We start from the raw sequence: 19,261 nt of genomic DNA on the forward strand, positions 1-19,261 counted from the left end.
AATCAAGATGCATCATGCCAACATCTGAGTTATTGCTGATCTGGTAAGAAAAGCACCAAACTTAATCAAATATTGTGTTGGTATTTTTCAGCACGGTTGCCCATCAGAGTTATATGCAGAGAGTGACAGGAAAACATGAAAACATGAAAGAGTCCTCAGTGGTTAATATGGATCAAATGCCCAGCCAAAATAAGTGCAACAATTACAAAAAACACCCTAAATTTAATCATGTCTACAGTAGCTTCTATTAAACTAATCCACATAAGCATTGACAAACAACAATGGACTCAGCACTGATCCCTGCAGCACATCATTAGTCACAGTCCTGCAGTCAGAGAAGTAACCATATATCACCACTCTTGCTTCTATCCAGAAGCCAATGCCTAATCCAATTTACTACCTCATCCTGAATGCCAAGCAACTGAAACTTGTCCAAACCACAGTACAGGACCTTATCAAAGGCCTTGTTAAGAGTCCATGTGGACAGCATATACTGCCTTGCCTACATCAACTTTCCTGATAACTTCATTTAAAAAATAAGATTGGCTACACACCATCTACCATGCTCAAAGCCATGCTAACTATCTTTAATCAGTTCATGTCTATCCAAATACTTGTATATGTGATTCCTTACAATATCTTCCAATAACTTATCCAATACTGATGTCAGGCTAATTGGCCTATAATTCATTAAGAGATTTTCTGAAACGATGCAACAACATTAGCTATCCTCCAATCCTCTGACATCTTACCAGTGGCTTGGGACTTTTTAAATATCTCTGCTAGGGCTCCTGCAATTTCAGCACTAGCCTCCCACAGGGTTTGAGGGAACACCTTGTCATGCTCTGAGGATTTATCCACCCTAATATGTCTCAAGACTGCACACCTCCTCCTTTGTCATCTGTATACAGTCCAGGACCTCACTGTTCTGTTTCCTCACTTCTACGGACTCAGGGTGTCTTCAGAGTAAATACTGATGCACAAGAGATCCACTTAAGATTTCCCACATCTCTTTCTGGATGTGCAAAAAGGTAACATATAAAAGAAAAATTTCAAGCTTATGTGATGTTTCAAGGTAGTACATACACACGCCACCAAATTTGCATGAGATTTAATCACTTTCTTTCCATTCATATGGATTAGTCAAACATTGGAGCAATGAACAGATGACCATTTTGACCTTCAGGGGGACCAATTTTGTCCATTGCTATCCTTTTACACTTGATATATCCTTAATTACCCTTGGGATTCTCCATCAGCTTTACTATTTACTGGTGAATATTGAAGGAAATTATTCATGAAGGACCTCCTATGACTTGTTTGACTCTGAGTATATGTTTCTGTCCCTGATCAGTCCTACCCTCATTCCTGTCATCCTTCTGTTCTTCAGGTATGTGTAGAATTCTTTGGGGTTTTCTTCAATCTCACATGCCAAGGGCTTCTCATGTTCCCTTATAGCTCTCCTAAGTCTATTCTTAAGCTTCTTCCTGGCTACCTTGCAAATCTCTAGAACCCTATCTGATCTTTGCTTCCTAATCCTTTAGTATGGTCCTTTCTTCCTCATGACTATGTTTCTTGCTCACCTTGAAAATTTCATCTAATATTATTTGTGTTCAGAGCACTAATCATATTATATAAGCACAGCAAGCTTACGTCCCAAGTCAAAAGAGAAAGTTACCTTTATATTAAGCGTTAGCTAGTTCATTTAATAGAAGGTTCATCTAGAGCAGGGGTCCGCAACATTTACCACTGAAAGAGCCATATGGACCCATTTCCCACAGAAAAGAAAACACTGGGAGCCACAAAACCCGTTTGACATTTAAAATGAAATAATACTGCATACAACGTTTTTTTTTGCCTTTATGCTATGTATAAACAAACTATAATGTGTTGCATTTATGAAATTGATGAACTCCTGCAGAGAAAACGAAATTACATTTCTGCATGCAACAAAAACATTTTGAACTCCGAAAAAAAGACGTTGGGTTGAAGGTTACTCCATAGTTAGCCTACCTTGGATCGAAGAATTAAAAGAAAGCACTTACTGGCGGGTGTCAGGCATTGGCAGTGGTGATGTATATTAATAGCGATAAAAAACACGTTGTAGTGGTGTGCTACATGCAGCGCTAAAATAACGACACTGCAGTCAAAGATAACTTTATTCAAACTAAACAGCCTTGCTTTAAAGCCTCCCTCAACCCGCCCCCCGTGGGCGCGGATGCTCCAAAAGACACGTACTCACAAACCCCCGTAGGCTATCTCCCTTAGCTGGAGTGGTGGCTAATTGTGAGCCGGTTCGGATGGGCCAGGAAATGGGGTCGCCACAAAGTTTTATTTAGATTGTACAAGATCAACATAATCTTCAAATTTCGAATTACGTTTCAAAAACTAACAAACCACGGGGAGCCGCAGCACAGAGATGAAAGAGGCGCATGCGGCTCCGGAGCTGCGGGTTGCCAACCCCTGATCTAGAGCATAAGTTTGTAGGTTGAAACTCCTTGAATTTTCTCATACAAATGTTGCCACTCATCCATAATCCTGAATGAATGCTAAATTAGCAAATGAACATTGAACTGCATTTCAAGGGGCTCATTCTGGTGGAGATTCAGGGATTTTCCAAATGTGCAGGCCACCATTTCTTTCTGAATGACTAGAAAATAAATCCTCATTATTTTTATGGCCATTTGTAGAATCTTTGCAATAAAGCCACTTCACATGCATCATAGCAATCAAGGAAATGTCATTGTAGATAAAAAGATATATTTCTGGTTGTGCAAAAAGGTAACATATAAAAGAACATTTCAAGCTCATGTGATATTTCAAGGTAATACGTACACACTTCACCAAATTACATAAGATTTAATCACTTTCTTTCCATTCATATGGATCAGGCAAACATTATCTGATAGCAGTTTTCTGTTGCCAGAAGCTTATAAAACAAATCTTCTGTTATTCTTCTCCAGATGTGGTGCAAGAACTAGAAAGTAACATATAAATGCTGAGTTAATTATCTTCCTGATACATACAGTGCCTATAAAAAGTATCTTCCCCACCGAGAGATTTTCATATTTTATTGCTTTACAACACTGAATCACAATGGATTTAATTAGGCTTTTTTGACACTGATTAACAGAAAATACTCTTTTGTGTCAAAGTGAAAATTAATTTTTACAATTGGTCAAAAATTATTACAATAATTGAACACAAAATAATTGGTTGCATAATTACTCACCCCCTTCAAGCCAGTATTTATTAGATCCACCTTCAGCAGCAATTACAGCCTTGAGTCTGCGTGGATAGGTCTCTATCAGCTTTGCACTTCTGAACACTGCAATTTTTCCCCATTCTTCTTTACAAAACTGCTCAAGCTCCATCACATTCCATGGAGATTGTCAGCGAACAGCCCTTTACAAGTTCAGCCACAAATTCTCAATTAGATTGAGACCTGGACTTTGTCACTCCAGGATATTAACATTGCTGTTTTAAAGCCATTCCTGTGTAGCTTTGGCTTTATTCTTAGGGTCATTGAATTGCTGGGAAACAAATCTTCTCCCAAGTCGCAGTTCTTCTGCACACTGCATCAGGTTTTCCTCCAGCATTTCCCTGCAACCAATTTATCCTCTATCCTCACAAGCCTTTCGGGGCCTGCTGCAGTGAAGCATTCCCACAGCATGATGCAGCCACCACCATGCTTCATGGTAAGGTTAATGTGTTTTTGATGATGCATGGTGTTTGGCTTACGCCAGAGTTCACTTTGATGGCCAAAAAGCTCAAATTTGGTTTCATCAGAACCTTCTTCCAGCTGACTTCAGAGTCTCCCACGTCTTCTGGCAAACTCTAGCTGAGATTTCATGATTTTGTGTGAGCTTTTTTTCAACAGTGGCTTTCTCTTTGCCACTCTTCCATAAAGCTGCAATTGGTGGAAGCACCCAGGTAACAGCTGTTGTATGGGCAGTCAATCTCATCTCAGCCACTAAAGTTTGTAACTCCTCTAGATTTGTCATAGTTCTCTTGGTGGCTTCCCTCACTAGACCACTTCTGGGACATTCACTCAGTTTTTGAGGATGGCCTGCTCTAGGCAGATTCACAGCTGTGCCATATTCTTTCCATTTCTTGATGATTGACTTAACTGTACTCCAAGGGATATTCAGTGACTTGGAAATTTTCTTGTATCCATCTGCTGTCCTGTGCTTTTCAATATTCTTTTTGCTGAGTTGCTTGGTGTGTTCTTTTGTCTTCATGGTGTAGTTTTTACCAGGATACTGACTCATCAGCAGTTGGACCTTCCAAATACAGATGGAGTTTTACTACAATCAATTGAACCTCCTTGACTGCACAGAGCTTTATATATAGTTAGGACATCTTAACTAATTATGTGTCTTCTAAAATCAATTGGCTGCACCAGAAAGATTTGGTGTGTCATATTAAAGGGGGTGAATACTGAGCAATCAATTATTTTGTGTTTTATATTTGTAATTAATTAGATCACTTTGTAAAAATCTGTTTTCACATTGATGTTAAAGAGCGTTCTACTGTTGATCAGGTCAAAAAAAGCCAAATTAAATCCACGGTGATTCAATGTTGCAAAACAATAAAACATGAAAACTTCCAAGGATGGTGAATACTTTTTATAGGCACTGTATCTTGTCCACTAAGAAGAAATGGGATCAATTTTATTTTTATTGAGATGCAGTACAGCATAGGCATTTCCAGCCCTTCGAGCCACATCGCCCAGCAACCCACCTATTAACCTTAGTCTAATCATGGGACAATTTACAATGACCAGTTACCCTACTAAGGCCTCTCATACCTACTTATAGCTCTCTTAAGTTTATTCTTAAGCTTCTTCCTGGCCATCTTGTAATTCTCTAGAACTCTTTGATTCTGTGGGAAGAAACCAGAGCACCAGAAGGAAATCCATGCGGTCACGGGGGAGAATGTACAAACTCCTTACAGGCAGTAGTGGGAATTGAACCTGGATTGCTTGTACTGTAAAGCATTGTTTAGATTCATGGCTTCAGTTTTATGGATGAGTACTGGCAGTTTGATGCAGTATTGCAGATTATACAGTATATCTCCAGGGTCAGAATTCCAGGTAAAGGTATGGACAACAGAAAACCCAAATGTAGAGCCTGTACGGCACAGCATGACTGTGGTTGTCCAAAACCAGAGTGCAAAATTGTATCAAGATACAGTGGAGTGTTTATCCAAAATAACCATGCCAGATTCTAACATTGTCATTCTCTTCAACTGAGAATAGGAATTGCAACAAGCATGGATAAGAAACTTACTTTGTTTTTAATGAAGATGTTTAAATGTTTAATTACTGTTAACTATTCATTAAAAAAATTAACAAGTTCAGATTTAAATTTTTAATTGCCTGAGTTTATCGGCTTTGACATTTGATGGTTGTGGGAAACACATTCAAGATCTTATCAGGCTTGACAAGTGGTGAGCAGTGTTTTAACCGACTTAAAATTTCTTCAACTGTTTATGTAAGTGGCCCTATCTATACTCTATGAGCATGCCTTAACGATGACAATTGTCCATGCAGCTAAAAGGCCTTGATGTTGCAAAATCCGTCACAATCATATCGATGGCTCTGGTAATACATTGCTGCCAGTAGGATGTTGCCATTGTGGCACTCATGACTCAACAACTAAGTGCTGAAGAAAGCACTGACAATTTTAACAGGGTCTGGATATTGCAAGGTACATATTTTGAGTGGGATGTGGTCAGTTTCTATGCTGCCCAGACACGTTTCCTAATTTAATAAGTCCTTTAGATAACAGAATAAAAACACCAAATTAGTGCAATGTTCTCCTTGTAGAGTTATGGTTGTTTAACAATCAATGAAGATTACATCTTTATGTTGTAATTTACGCTGGTAAGGGTAGAAATAAAAGCAGTGAAGTTTTGCTACTTATTTAATGCTAGAATTCAAGTACAAAAATATCTGGTAAATTGTACTAAGAAGCATCTTTAAAAGGCCTCCACACATAGCATTATCTCTTCATCCTTTGTCTATGATGCATAAGCAAGTGGATTTCCTTTTGTGGGAAGGACTATTTTGACATTCTGATCACTTCTGAAGCCATTCAAGTGGGATTACAAATTCTGACTTTCCTGAAAAGTCCCTGCCACCATCATTGCAATTGCTCTGACATCTGATTTCCCCTGAAATTCACCACAAAATTGCCCACTTTCTGAAGTTGTCTAGCAGTTACATCAGCAAATCAGCCCACTGAACCTGCAGAAACATTTCAAAGTCTATTGGTATCTTTTGAGATTGAGTAAGCCAGAAGGCATGGCTCTCATCATCTTTATATTTCAGGCAGATAGCCATTTTATATATGGAAGAATCTGCTTCCGTAGCAACTTGGAAATCAGGTGTCAACTTTTCATTGCAAGTGTGTGTAGGTGAGGCAGCAGCATGAACGGCTTGCTGGGTATGATGCATCTTTGATTAAATCTTTCTCCTCTCCCTTACACCCCATGCACTGCCAATTGCTACTTTCATCAGCTTGGCATTAATTGTCTGATGGCACTTCGGGAAGTGACTAGTTCTCCTTAAATTAAAAAAGATAAATTGTGTTATTACTCAGAATGATAGCTATAATTGCAGACAGCCAATGCTAATCCATTATTCTGTTGTTTCTCTCAATCCTACTTTTATATCCAGCAACTAAAACCACTTGATAAATAACAACAGGGTTTAATTTACTCTCCTGTTGTAATTCAGAGAAATAAAATACAAGTGAAAGCTTTGCTTTTCGAGGACTCAAGGCAAAGAAATCCATGGCTGATGGAACTAAACAAAATTTCAAAGGGGTTTCAGGCTAGGGAAGAAGGACAAAAAAAAATAATCACGAAAACTAAGACCTTAGGGCATAAGAGCAGAATTAGGCCAATTGGCCCATTCCATCATGGCTTTACTATCACTTTCAACTCCATTCTCCTGCCTTCTTCCCATAACTTTTGATGCCCTAATTAATCAAGAACCCATCAACCTCCACTTTCAATTATACTCAATGATTTGGCCTGCACAGTCATCTGTTGCAATAAATTCCAGATTCACTACCTTCTGACTGAAGAAATTTTTCATCATCTGTTCCAAATGGAAGTCTCTCAATTTTGAGGTTGTGCCCACTGGTCCTAGTCTCCTCCACAACAGGAAATATTCTCTCCACATCTACCCCATCAAGCCCTTTCAACATTCAAGATCTCTCCTCATTGTTCTAAACTCCAGCAGGTATAGGCCCAGAACTATCAAATGATTATCATATATTAACCCTTTCATACTCATGAATGTCCTCTGGATTCTCTCCAATGCCAGCACACCTTTTCTTAGATAAGGGGCACAAAACTGGTCACAATATTCCAAGTATGATCTGACTAATGTCTTTTTAAAGTCTCAGTATTATATACTTACTGGTGTATTCTTGTCCTCTTGAAATGACTGCTAACATTGCATTTCCCTTCCTTACCACCAACTCACCCTGCAAGTTAACCTTCAGGAAATCCTGCATGAGGACTCCCAGGTCCCTTTGCAACTGTGTTTTGAATTTTCTCCCCATTTAGAAAATATTCCACACCTTTATTTATTCAGCCAAAGTGCATGACCGTGCACTTCCCTATACTCCATCTGCCACCACTTTGCCTATTCCCAATTTGTCGAATCTTCAACAGACACCCTGCTTCCTCAACACTCCCGATCCCCTCACCTATCTTTGTATCATCTGCAAGCTTGGCCACAAAGCCATCAATCCCTTCATCCAAATCACTGGCATATAACATGAAAACAACTGGTCCCAACAGTGACCCCTGTGACACACTATTCACTGGCAGCCCAAAGCCCCCTTTATTGCAATCAGCCAATCTTTTTCCATGCTTTCCTGTAATACATAAAGGCTTAAACAATGAAATTTCATTGGATAAACTTGCTGTAGAAAGCATTTATTTTTATAATGTAGAGGAGCAAAATACTTTGATAGAAATATGCCACCTGTTTTCTGCAGAAGATAATTAGTTGCAATTTGCTCAATTAAATTTTAATTTTTTTACTCTAAACACCATCTTCTTAACATCTACTGCTGTTTAAAATTTCCAACTTCCTTTTGATTTTGCAATACCAGATGTCTAGCATTTGCAAATTAAAAAAATAAACTTATGTTTTTATTGCCTTCAAATTTTGCTTTTGAAATGCAAAATAATGTATTTAATAAGTTAGCAAACTCATACATTTTCCAATATAATATTGTAATTATCTCAAATCAATCTTTAAAATATATTTACAAATTCAGGTTAATTCTAATACTTCCTGCATTTTATTCATTAGATAAGCTTAAAATAAGTATGGATGAGACCATAAAATGTTTGTAGTTTTCACATCCAGGCATTGTAAGTTGGGACATCAACATTAACAATGAAAAATAAACCATAAGAGGAAATTACAATCTAATTATTTACCCCTATTCCTCCATAATTTTTGGAGTGTTTTAGAAGCTAGGAAGATTTTAGCAAGGTTCTTTCTGAAATACTAACACAACCGCTCTGTAATCATAGGTGGTGATAGAATTTTGGTGAAGCATTCATCATGTGGAAGATACATTCATAGAAAATATTAGGAACCCATATTGTTAAATGATTGAAACTTCATTATCTAATGAAGCTTGCTTGACTTGCAATCTGTAAAATTGGAAATCTGTAACTTGCCTAATTGAGCTATATCGGGCAACAAATGTACAAATACAGTACTGCATGGAGAATTGACTTCATGGGTCAATGGCTGGTAGGAGCAAATAATTTACAGCTCCAGAGGAAATACAGGTTAAATTGACTAAGGGAAGATAACTGAAGCCGGATTCCTGGGTTAAATTAACTGTCTAAAAATACATATTTATTTTGATAACACTTGGTTTTAAATTAAAATTTTAGAAACATAGAAAACCTACAGCATGATACAGGCCCTTCAGCCCACAAAGCTGTGCCAAACATGTCCTTACCTTAGAAATTACCTAGGGTTACCCATAACCCTCTGTTTTTCTAAGCTCCATGTACCTACCCAGGAGTTTCTTAAAAGACCCTATCGTATCCACCTCCACCACCGTCTCCGGCAGCCCATTCGACGCACTCACCACTCTGCATAAAAAACTTACCCCTGACATCTCTGTACCTTTGCAATAAAAGATCTCATACAAATACAAAGATGAAATTTATCTGTGCAAGAGAACAAGTTCAATGTTTTTGCAGAAATCTGCCTATATTTTTACAATGGACTCAGTCAGATAGCTGATTAGTTACCTCGTATTTACAATTAATATATGAATTACTAAATATTTATAACATTATATAGCTCATTTTAAATAATTAAATTATATATAATTTACAAATAATGTTATTAAATAAATATGAAATACTGATTATTCTATATTTGCTTATAACACATGTGTCTTGTCCTCCATGGCTTCGAATGATAAATTAAAATAAGAATTTTGATGTTAGTGGAAGAGATATTTGAAAAGAATAGTAATTGGAAAGAAAGTGACAACATTTGAAATATAGTTACAGATCGAATGGACTGCAGAGATAAGAATAAAGTGTAAGGAGATTGAGCAAAGGAAAATAGTTTACTCAAATATACACACTCTATGAGCTTACATTAATAGCTTTTTTTTTACATATATGGTCTCTTCCAATCTGATGTTATTGTTAATAAATAGTTGAAGTTGTTTATTTGCTTTGTTTATCCAAGATTTCTACAGAAGTTGTAGTAGGCATCATGGAACAACCAGTTGCCCACACATCCCACCATTCCCTGAATAAGCAGCAGATTCATTAGCAGCACTCTGGTTGCACTATCAATAGGTTGAGAAATTATTAGTTTTAAATAAATTTTTTTAATTTTTCTAAATTTTATTTCTGTTAAATATTATGAGATAACGAATAGGTATAAGAGAGCTTAAGTACTATTAGCGATGATCATTACAGAAAATTTTGAACATACAAGGGGTGATTGATAAGTTCATGGTCTAAGGTAGAAGGAGTCAATTTTAGAAAACCTAGCTCATTTATTTTTCAGCATAGTCCCCTCCTACATTTACACACTTAGTCTAGTGGTCATGGAGCATAAGGATCTTGGACCTCCAGAAAGTGTGCACAGATGGGTGATTGATAAGTCCGTGGCCTAAGGTAGGAGGAGGTGAATTACACAGCTCTAGTTACATGCACATGCAGGTCAACTCTGGGTGATTATGCAGAAAGTTTGAAGTTAATAACTCATCTCCTTCTACCGTAGGCTACAAACTTATCAATCACCCCGATGAGTTATTAACCAAACTTTCTGCATAATCAAAGAGTTGAACTGCACGTGCATGTAACAAGAGCTGTATAACTCATCACCTTCTGCCGTAGGCCACGGACTTATCAATCACCCCTGCTGTGGACATTTTCTGGAGGTCCAGGATCCATATGCCCCACAACCTCGGACTAAGTGCGTAAATGTAGGAGGGGAATAAGTTGAAAAATAAATGTGCTAGGTTTTCTAAAATTGACTCTTTCGACCTTAGGCCACAAACTTATCAATCATCCCTCGTATTCCAAGTTAGAAGTTTCCATCAATTTTTGGTATTCATTGCTGTATGCTATTATTCCCTTATTAGTATTAAGGAAATCATAGATAATTCATACTTAGTTGAAACAATTTGATTTCTTTTGAAGGAGATCCTTCAATCAGGCTATAAACAATTCTTAAGGTTTGCTGCCCTCATACAAATTGATTTAAATTTAATTTTTCTCAAAAGTAAACTCACAATATACAATTTTCCATCAAATTAAAGTCAACCTGCTGAAAAGCAAATATATTTATTAAGCACTTTACTATACATAAGAATTTTTTGCTCAATATAATACAAGAAATAAAATAAAATCTTACAATGCAAAATTCAATGTACATTTAAGCTATTTACAACCAAATACAAAACCAAATGATTTAAATGTAAATCTAACTAACTGAAATACTGTTAAGTGATTTATTGAATAAACAAAGTAGACTTGCATATCAAAACCAAAACTGGACAAAAGAGAAACGTAGAGAATTCAAATACTGCCTAGAATTAAAGGTAGAAGAATAGGATTTGAGGGCTCTACCTGCACCCTTCTCAATTGTTTTTGTTTTATCCAAATAACTAAATGAATAACCTTAGGCATTCTTCATTTAGAATCAAGCAGGTGACTAAATTACTAAAGTCAGATTACCAATTCAGAGTCTGGCTCTAGTCAAGAGACCTGCTGGAAGAAGATTCCATTTCTGATGCATTATGGTTTCACACTTTCAACAATTTAATCACCAATCCCAATCCATCTAATTGCAACCACTGGGAATTTGAAATAAATTCTTGAAAGTAACACAGATTTGGAAATGTTCACTTTACAGTATTTACATAGAAACATTAATAACGGTATTTCTAATGAGCTTAAACCAAAATATGAAATTACGTAAGTCTAAATAAAGAAAACTCTCTCTGGAAATCTTAGCACCTTGTGTATCAATCTGTAGCTATTGTCTAACCAAAGTAGTTCTTAAGAAAGGCATTTTTAAAACCTAAATACTGTAGTAATAAATGCTGCGGGCATTATTTTAAGTTTTCACCACATTCCTTGTGTTATAAAACACAGAAAAGGGGTAAAATGAAGTTCTGTTAGATTCAGTTTTGGATTCTGGGATTAATGGCACATGATAAAGCCCGAGGAGCCAAAGTCAACATTTTCAAAATCTTAATATAATGATCAAAGAGAACAGTCCCACAGGGACAAAAATACTGTGTTAGAATAAAAACGTCTAACTTTTCTCCCAAGAGGCTACATCTAATTCTAATCTACAGGACATAAATTGATTCCACCTTGGAATCAGCCTTTTGCCTAAGTATCGACATGCAATACACCACAGTAGTCCTGTCATCTATACCTTCAACACCTTACAGTGACACACCTTTTTCCCCACACAAAAAGTCACAAACAAATAACAAGCAATTTTCTTTTCTGTGACATGTTATGCAACTAACTGAGTGTTGGATATCATTTTGTCAAAATGGGCAAGAAAATTGCATATAAAAAAATCACCATGTAGTTTTGAACACCATTACATTTTGTACATCTATCTTAAATTCATTACAAAGAACCTTTCATTACAAAAAGCCTTTATGCTTTGCATGTATCCATGAACACATCAATGCATAATTAAGAAAACAATAAATATGAGAACCACTCATTCCAGTATCATTTTCAGTATTATGTAGATTGCATTTCTGTGGAATCAATTTGTTAAATAATTTAAGGAGAGATAGGACAAAAAGCTTCTTGTGTGATTATTGTACAAATTCAAATACAAGTTCATAGCAATAGGTTGAATATATATTGCAACAATCTGAAGCCCACATCAGATCTAGATAATTAGGAATGACTTGTTTTTTCATAAGCTTCAATTTTCAATCAGTCCTGACATAACTCCAATTTGCATTCTGCATTCTTATTTCTCCCCAACGCATCAAGCAGTAACTGTAATTGTTCTAGTGTTACATAATGGTTTATGTTTATGAAAGTACAAAGTAAACAAATATATAAAGCATATATTTATGCATGGTTACATTTAAAGATAGCTTTTATCGTGGCACAGATAAAATTGTTTTTTAATGAAACATCATGGTAGAATTAAAACTTTAATAACTTTTGCTGCTTTCATTGAGTAAAGGTGCTTTTAACTCTGATATCAAGGGGACGACTTCATAACCAGGCCAGCTCCATCCAGGCTGCAGTTAGTTCAATGCCTTCAGTTTACTGGCTGCAAAGTATGATGGGAATTAAATGCGGCACTTCAATTAAATCCATTGCGTTTCATCTGAAAAAGTGAACAATGCTTACATGAAAATATATTTACAGATATTAACGACTAAGAATTTCTTGAATTCAATGTGCTAGTCCTTAATTCTTGCTTTTAAGTTAAGTAAAAGTAATAAATTACACAATATCTTTAATCTTGTAAGTGTTGCGTTTATTTAATAGTACCCTTGTCAATAAACTTTTCTTCATGTCAATGTAGATGTGAAATGGTACATTCTCTGACATGGAACCATCAGAATGAAATCTGATCTCAATGTTAACTAACATTCTTACACAGATCTTAAAACTATGTTCATTGGATAGCAGCCAAGTTCCTCTTTTTAGCTTACTTTATCAAGGTCAAATTGTTAAACTAATTTATACAACAGCTAAGGTGAACTAATGCATAAATTCATGTTCAAACTTGGGACCTGCTCCTTAAACCCAATTCAAAAGTAGCAACAAATTACCCAATCCAGTCAAGAGAAACTAAGCATTAATGAGTATAACATTTGCTGCACGAGTAATAAATCATGAGGCAAATAGACTGATGTGAGGGACTGTTTATTCATCTAACCACTTCAGCAAATCTGAATAACTTCTCTACAATTGTCAATCCCAGTATTATATCTTCTCTTCTGAGATTTAATAGATCAAGCACTATCAATAAATCTAACCCCAAAGATGGAACTCAGAAATTGTGTTTTAAGACATGAAATACACATTTTCCTTAACCATACATTTAAGTATTCCAATCGTAATGCAATTTAATCTGAAGATTTACAAAAGCTGCATATGCAATAGTGAATGAAAACCAGAAAAAACTAGAAAAGCTGAAAACCTAAAGATAGAAAATGCTCCAAATACTTAATAAGCCTTAGAAATAAGAACTTCAGATGGATGACTTTTCATAAGAACTTGGCAAAATTAGGCAAAAGCATAATTTAACTTTCAGATAAAGGCCCATGGAGTACCCATGGAACAAAGGGTATGCCCATGATGGGGTGACTAATAAGAGAGACTGTAAGAGTGCAGCCTAGCAAGTGGTTTGGACATACTCAAGAGGCCAATCTCCAAGTCACTGTTGAATTGTTCATTGGAGCATTCATGAGAATGGATTAAGATTTAAAAATAGTTCCCTACTCACCCTCTTCTTTTGTATTTCAGTAAATTTTATTCATGAATATACAAATAGAACATAACAAAGAACATGGAACAGTACGACACAGTACAGCACAAGCCCTTCAGCCGACCTTTCCACCTACTCTAAGATCTAATCCTTCCCTCCCACAGAGCCTTCCATTTTCCTTTCATCCATGTTCCTATCTAAGAGTCTCTTAAATGTCTTTAATATTATTTGTCTCTACTATCAACCCTGACAGTGCACTTCTTGCACCCACCACTCTGTGTAAAAAAAAACCTCTGCTTACCTCTAATAGCCTTGAAATTATGTTCCCTCCTATTAGCCATTTCTGCACTGGGAAAATCTCTCTGGCTGTCTGCTCTATCCATGCCTCTTATTATCTTATACACCTCTATCATCACTTTTCATCCTTCTTCATTCTGAAGAAAAAAGCCCAAGCTCGCTCAACCTATTCTCATAAAACACGCTCAACATGCTCTCTAACCCAGGCAGCATTTTGGTAAATCTCATCCGCACCTGTATCCTCTCTAAAATTTCCATTTACTTCTTAAAATCAGAGGACCACAAATGAACACAATATAGCAAGTGTAGCCTAATCAGAATTTTATAGAGCTAGAAATGGTACATTGGCTTTCTTAATATTCAGTGTGCGCAGTCTGGACACTTGCAGTGTCATCCATTTAATACATTCTACATAATAAGCACAGGTCTCTTTTAAGAATATATTCTACAAGTGTTTTTGGAGCTTATAACATAAAACCTAGGTCCTCAGTGACCGTGGCAACAAGAATTTAGGTTGGTTGCACCAAGCTTCAGTGTGTCCTTTAGTAGTCCTCCTACAGCTAGTAATGTGCCAGGCAGCAGCTGTTACTTACAAACATCTCTTAACAAATTTTGGGCAGAAGGTGCATCCCTCAAAACATTGATGATCTTCCAGCAACACTTGATGTTTGTGCCAGTTAGCATCCTTGGGAAGAGCTTGTAAATCTTAAAGTCCTCAGTTATATATCTGCTTCAGATGAATCTCAACAAGGATGTATGTTGCAAATCAAAGTTCACAAAAAGTAGTACAGTTTTCACATTGTCACTGTTGCTGTCTTGAGGACTTGAGCGTTGGGAATCAGTATCTGACTTGCATGAAAGATCTGATGGGGAGATCCTCTCTCACTGTCAGCCAGGTGAAGTCTTGATACTTGTTGGTGAGTTCTGGTGATGAGGCATTCTGCCAAATGGTTTTGAAAACCTGCTTGGAAAACCATTCTGCAGGATCTATTGTGTCCTTTACCCACAAAGCTTTAAGGATGTTCCATACTGACTACTGCCTGGTGGACTTGTGGTCAAAGGTATATTTTTCTCTGATGGACCGTACTAGAAAAGACAGGTAGTGCAGCAAGCCCAGCTATATGAAACATTCTGTTCCACCACGGCCAGGCTAATCCTTTGCAACAATGGAAACGTGTAAAACCACAGCACAGTAACACTTGGTGTTCACTTACTTAGGTTCCATGCATAGCATGATGCAGCCACACATATTTGCTGCCACAGCGGAGGAATGGGGGTATGGGTGACACCTGCACCATGTACAGCAACACAGATTCCTGACTGACATCAAGAAGGAGTACTCCGATATTCCCAATTTTTATTGGATCTTGCATCTTTACTCCAGTCAATTTTTGCCACCCACCTTGGTTTCTACAAACCAGAACTTTCAAATAGTCACACTTAATTGGAAAACAGAGGATTATGAATGGTCTCACACATTCTGCAGATGGCTCTGGCCCTCAAGGCTAGACTGCCTAGTGCACAATTCAGCTCTGACAACAAAAGGTCCATTCAAAAACTCTGGCAAATACAAACCACTTCCTAAATGTTAAGGATCATTGTATCTTTCAGTGAAGGTAATGATGAAATTTTTCACCATCTTGAACAAGGTTTTGATCCATGATGAAAATAGTGCTTGAAGATCAAAACATTAGAGCCAGCATAAAATCCATGGTCATCAGTATTTACGTTCTTCTATATGCTTCTGAGACTTAGGCCAAATATAGGAGGCACAAAGCAAAGGAGCAATATCACCAAAGCAAATTCTCTAAATTTTTTTAAGACAGAACCAAGTTCAACATTCTATCCCGGTTCAACAAATCCAGCACTAAGGTCTTTAATACTTTTAGACGGATCTGTTGTTTCGCTCATTTGCCCCAAAATGCTCAAACTGAGTAAATCTGCTCACTCTACAATGTTTCACAGCAATTTCACAGGACTGGTTAGCCCCTTGTACTTTCTGCACCTCAACATATCAGACACTACTCTGTAAAAGGAAGAGATTACCCAGCCAGAGGAAATGATTCAGCAATGTTCTCAAATAAAATACAGCACCCCTCCGACTTCTGGGAATCCCTAGGCCATGACATGTCAAAGGAGGTAACATACATGGACAGCATTGAGAACTTCAGCTTCATGCACACGGATGCTCAGAGCAGAGGAGGGTACCTCATCTCAAACTAGCAAACTCCCAGCTTTACCAATAATTTTTGGCCGCAACATTTGCAAAATGTGAGAGTCTCACATTGGCTTCATCAGACACCTTTTGACTCACAGAACTGAAGTGAATGCAAGTTATCCTGTCCATGCTAACACAGAGCCTATTTTTGATAGGACAAGCTTTTCATCCCAGGAATTAGTAAAGTGACTCTCTCCTGAACTATCTCTAACGTGGGTATATCTTTTCTGATATTAGATAAGCAAAATTATACACAGTACTCAATGCGCAGCATTACCAACACCCTGCATAATTGTTATTTTTAAACTTCAGCTTCTTAGCAATAAAAGCCCATATGTTATTTGCCTTCTTAATTACCTGTTGCACCTGCATGTTAACACTTTGTGGTCATGCACAAGAATGCCAAGATTACTCTGTACTCTACAGGAACTCAGTAAGTCAGGCAGCATCTATAGAAGGAAATGGACAGTTGCCTTTCTCAAACTGAAAGTTGCTGATGTTTGATGCAGCAATATTTTTCCCACAAAATACCAGCAACTTTGTGATTTGCATACTTATGGAACTTAACAATGAAGTACTAATAATGTTCCTATTTGTTGTCTTCAGCACTACAGTTAAGGGAAATCAGGTGAATTTAAGTTATTACAATTTAGTCTTAAAACATTACACATTTTGCACAGCATCCAAGTGAGATTTTAAATTAGTTACTTTCCAATAATTAGAAAAGAATCAAATCCCAATAAACTAATTATATGTAGGCTTCATAATTTTGTCAGGTTTTAAAAAAAACAGATTAATGCAATATCATCATGTGCTAACTGAGATTGCTAGGTCTCTTTGTATAGCTGAATGATACTATTGGTCTATTTTTCTGTTCTAATTTCTTCCTGTAAAAATAGTGTATAATTCATGTTTTATTTATGTTTTTCTTTTGAATATTGTTTATCTGATGTTATCTGCCTGTGACATCTCTGCAAGCAAGTTTTTTATTGTACCCTTGTAGACATGTTCTTGTGTACACAATAAACTCTACTTGGACGTTGACTGTTAACCACAGTTCTCAGCTGAACAATCGTCTTTCTTTTTGTTCAGCTCTTAAATTTATTTCTTAGTTTGTACTGTTTCTCAGTGAGGCCCCTCCAATCTTGTTGCTTTATGAGCTTTATGTGGACAACAACATATTGAACTAAGTTTCCAGGTTATAGATATTTTCTGCCGAGAAGCTTGCAGCAAGTTGTAAATAGCAAGTTGTGCTATTTCATCTCTGAAAGAAGAAATCTTGGTCTTTAGTCAATGTTGTGATGCCCTTAAGGCATTCGTTTAGTTTATTATATTTTTGCTTTAGTAATTCGTTTGTAATTACTTTCTAGTTAAAGTTAAGGTTGAAAGTAAATTCATTGTCTGTGATATATCGCAGCATGCAATAATGTCACACCCGGTTTCACTGCGTCTTGTGAGAAAATACCGGTTTGGAGAAACGGGAAGGAGGGGGCTTGTGTGTGCAGGATCAGCGCGAGAAAAGTTTTCTTTCTATGCACTAGAAACATCATAGAAGCAACGCCGTAAGTTCATAAGATAATCAATATGTTGAAGTAAAAATGTTAATGCTGATTCTGTTAAAAGTAATGATGGTTGATAAAGTTTATGTTCTTTTTTATTTAAAGAGTTGTGGATAGTTTGTGTTGAAGTGTATTTAAAGCCAGTTGATGGCATAGGTAGATTCTGACTGTATGTTGTACTTTAATGTAATATAGCTTGTTGTAGTTTTATTTTTGCAAGTATTTATGATGCAAATGTGATGCCAAGAAGGAAACAAATACTGTATATATTTTGTATTGTTTTATCAACAGTTTTCACCATACGTTAATGTGGAAGAGTGAACAGTAAACAGTTAATCTTACTGGGATTGTGCCTCATTGACTCCAGTTTACACTAGGTGTTTAGTTCAGAGTTTTTACACCTGTGCGAGAACACTACAAATGTAGAAACAGATTATTTTTGCTCTTATATTTAAAAGTATCAATGCAATTCCTTGTATTAATGACAAAGTTGTTAATATTTTGAGAGGAGGGAAATTCAGAGTGGGATCAACAACAATGTAACCAATTATTGACCTGCTGTATTTCTGGAGCAAGGAAAGTGGTGCCCAATATCCCTGCATAAATAAATTGAGGTCCTGTAACATACACTGGTACATATGTGATTTACTAAATGCACTGTATATTGTGTCTGCTTTGTCCAACTGCATAGGCATGACTGTAAACAAGCTATGTAAATAAATAATTCACCTTGTGTTTAAGCTATATTTCAAGTTCTCGGTTTCCCAAACGTTACCATGGAAAACTCAATATATTCTGGCTTCAACTTTAATGGAAAACTACTTCTTTGCAAGTAGTCAGTTGTGAATTAGGTGAAAGGTTATGTCAGTTTACATACGATAACAGTAAAATTCAACTTATTCCTTCAGATGAAGATCCATCCCAGTTTCTTTCCCCCACTATGGATGAGATAAACTTGTTTTTTGTACTATACTCAACTGTGAGTGGGTGTGGAGCTGATGTCTTTTACCTCTTGTTGATAAGCACCACTCTTATGGGCCAAAAAATTTTTGCTTACCATCATGAGAATGAGGAGGTGATAGAAGCTACAGGCAAGTAGTTACTCCTAATTTGCAGGGGGCAGGTACCTGGGTGACTGTCAAAAGAAGCCAACAGAATAGACAGATAGTGCAGAGCATCCCC

At 36.7% G+C, this 19,261-nt stretch overlaps 1 protein-coding gene across 2 annotated transcripts in view; it reads right to left on the reverse strand.

The window, feature by feature from the left end:
• Nucleotides 1-10,577: 10,577 nt before the first annotated feature.
• ankrd50 (ankyrin repeat domain 50) overlaps nt 10,578-19,261 on the reverse strand; it is a 100,667-nt gene continuing 91,983 nt past the window's right edge. Inside the window, exon 4 of one of the 2 annotated variants that reach the window (XM_059965099.1) lies at nt 10,578-12,895. In XM_059965099.1, the coding sequence (XP_059821082.1) occupies nt 12,876-12,895 (20 nt within the window). In that variant the 3' untranslated portion in view covers nt 10,578-12,875. The remainder of the gene's footprint in view (nt 12,896-19,261) is intronic. The other variant, XM_059965098.1, reaches the window with a different exon arrangement.

Source organism: Hypanus sabinus, chromosome 3 (assembly GCF_030144855.1).
Source record: "Hypanus sabinus isolate sHypSab1 chromosome 3, sHypSab1.hap1, whole genome shotgun sequence".
Taxonomy (NCBI): domain Eukaryota; kingdom Metazoa; phylum Chordata; class Chondrichthyes; order Myliobatiformes; family Dasyatidae; genus Hypanus; species Hypanus sabinus.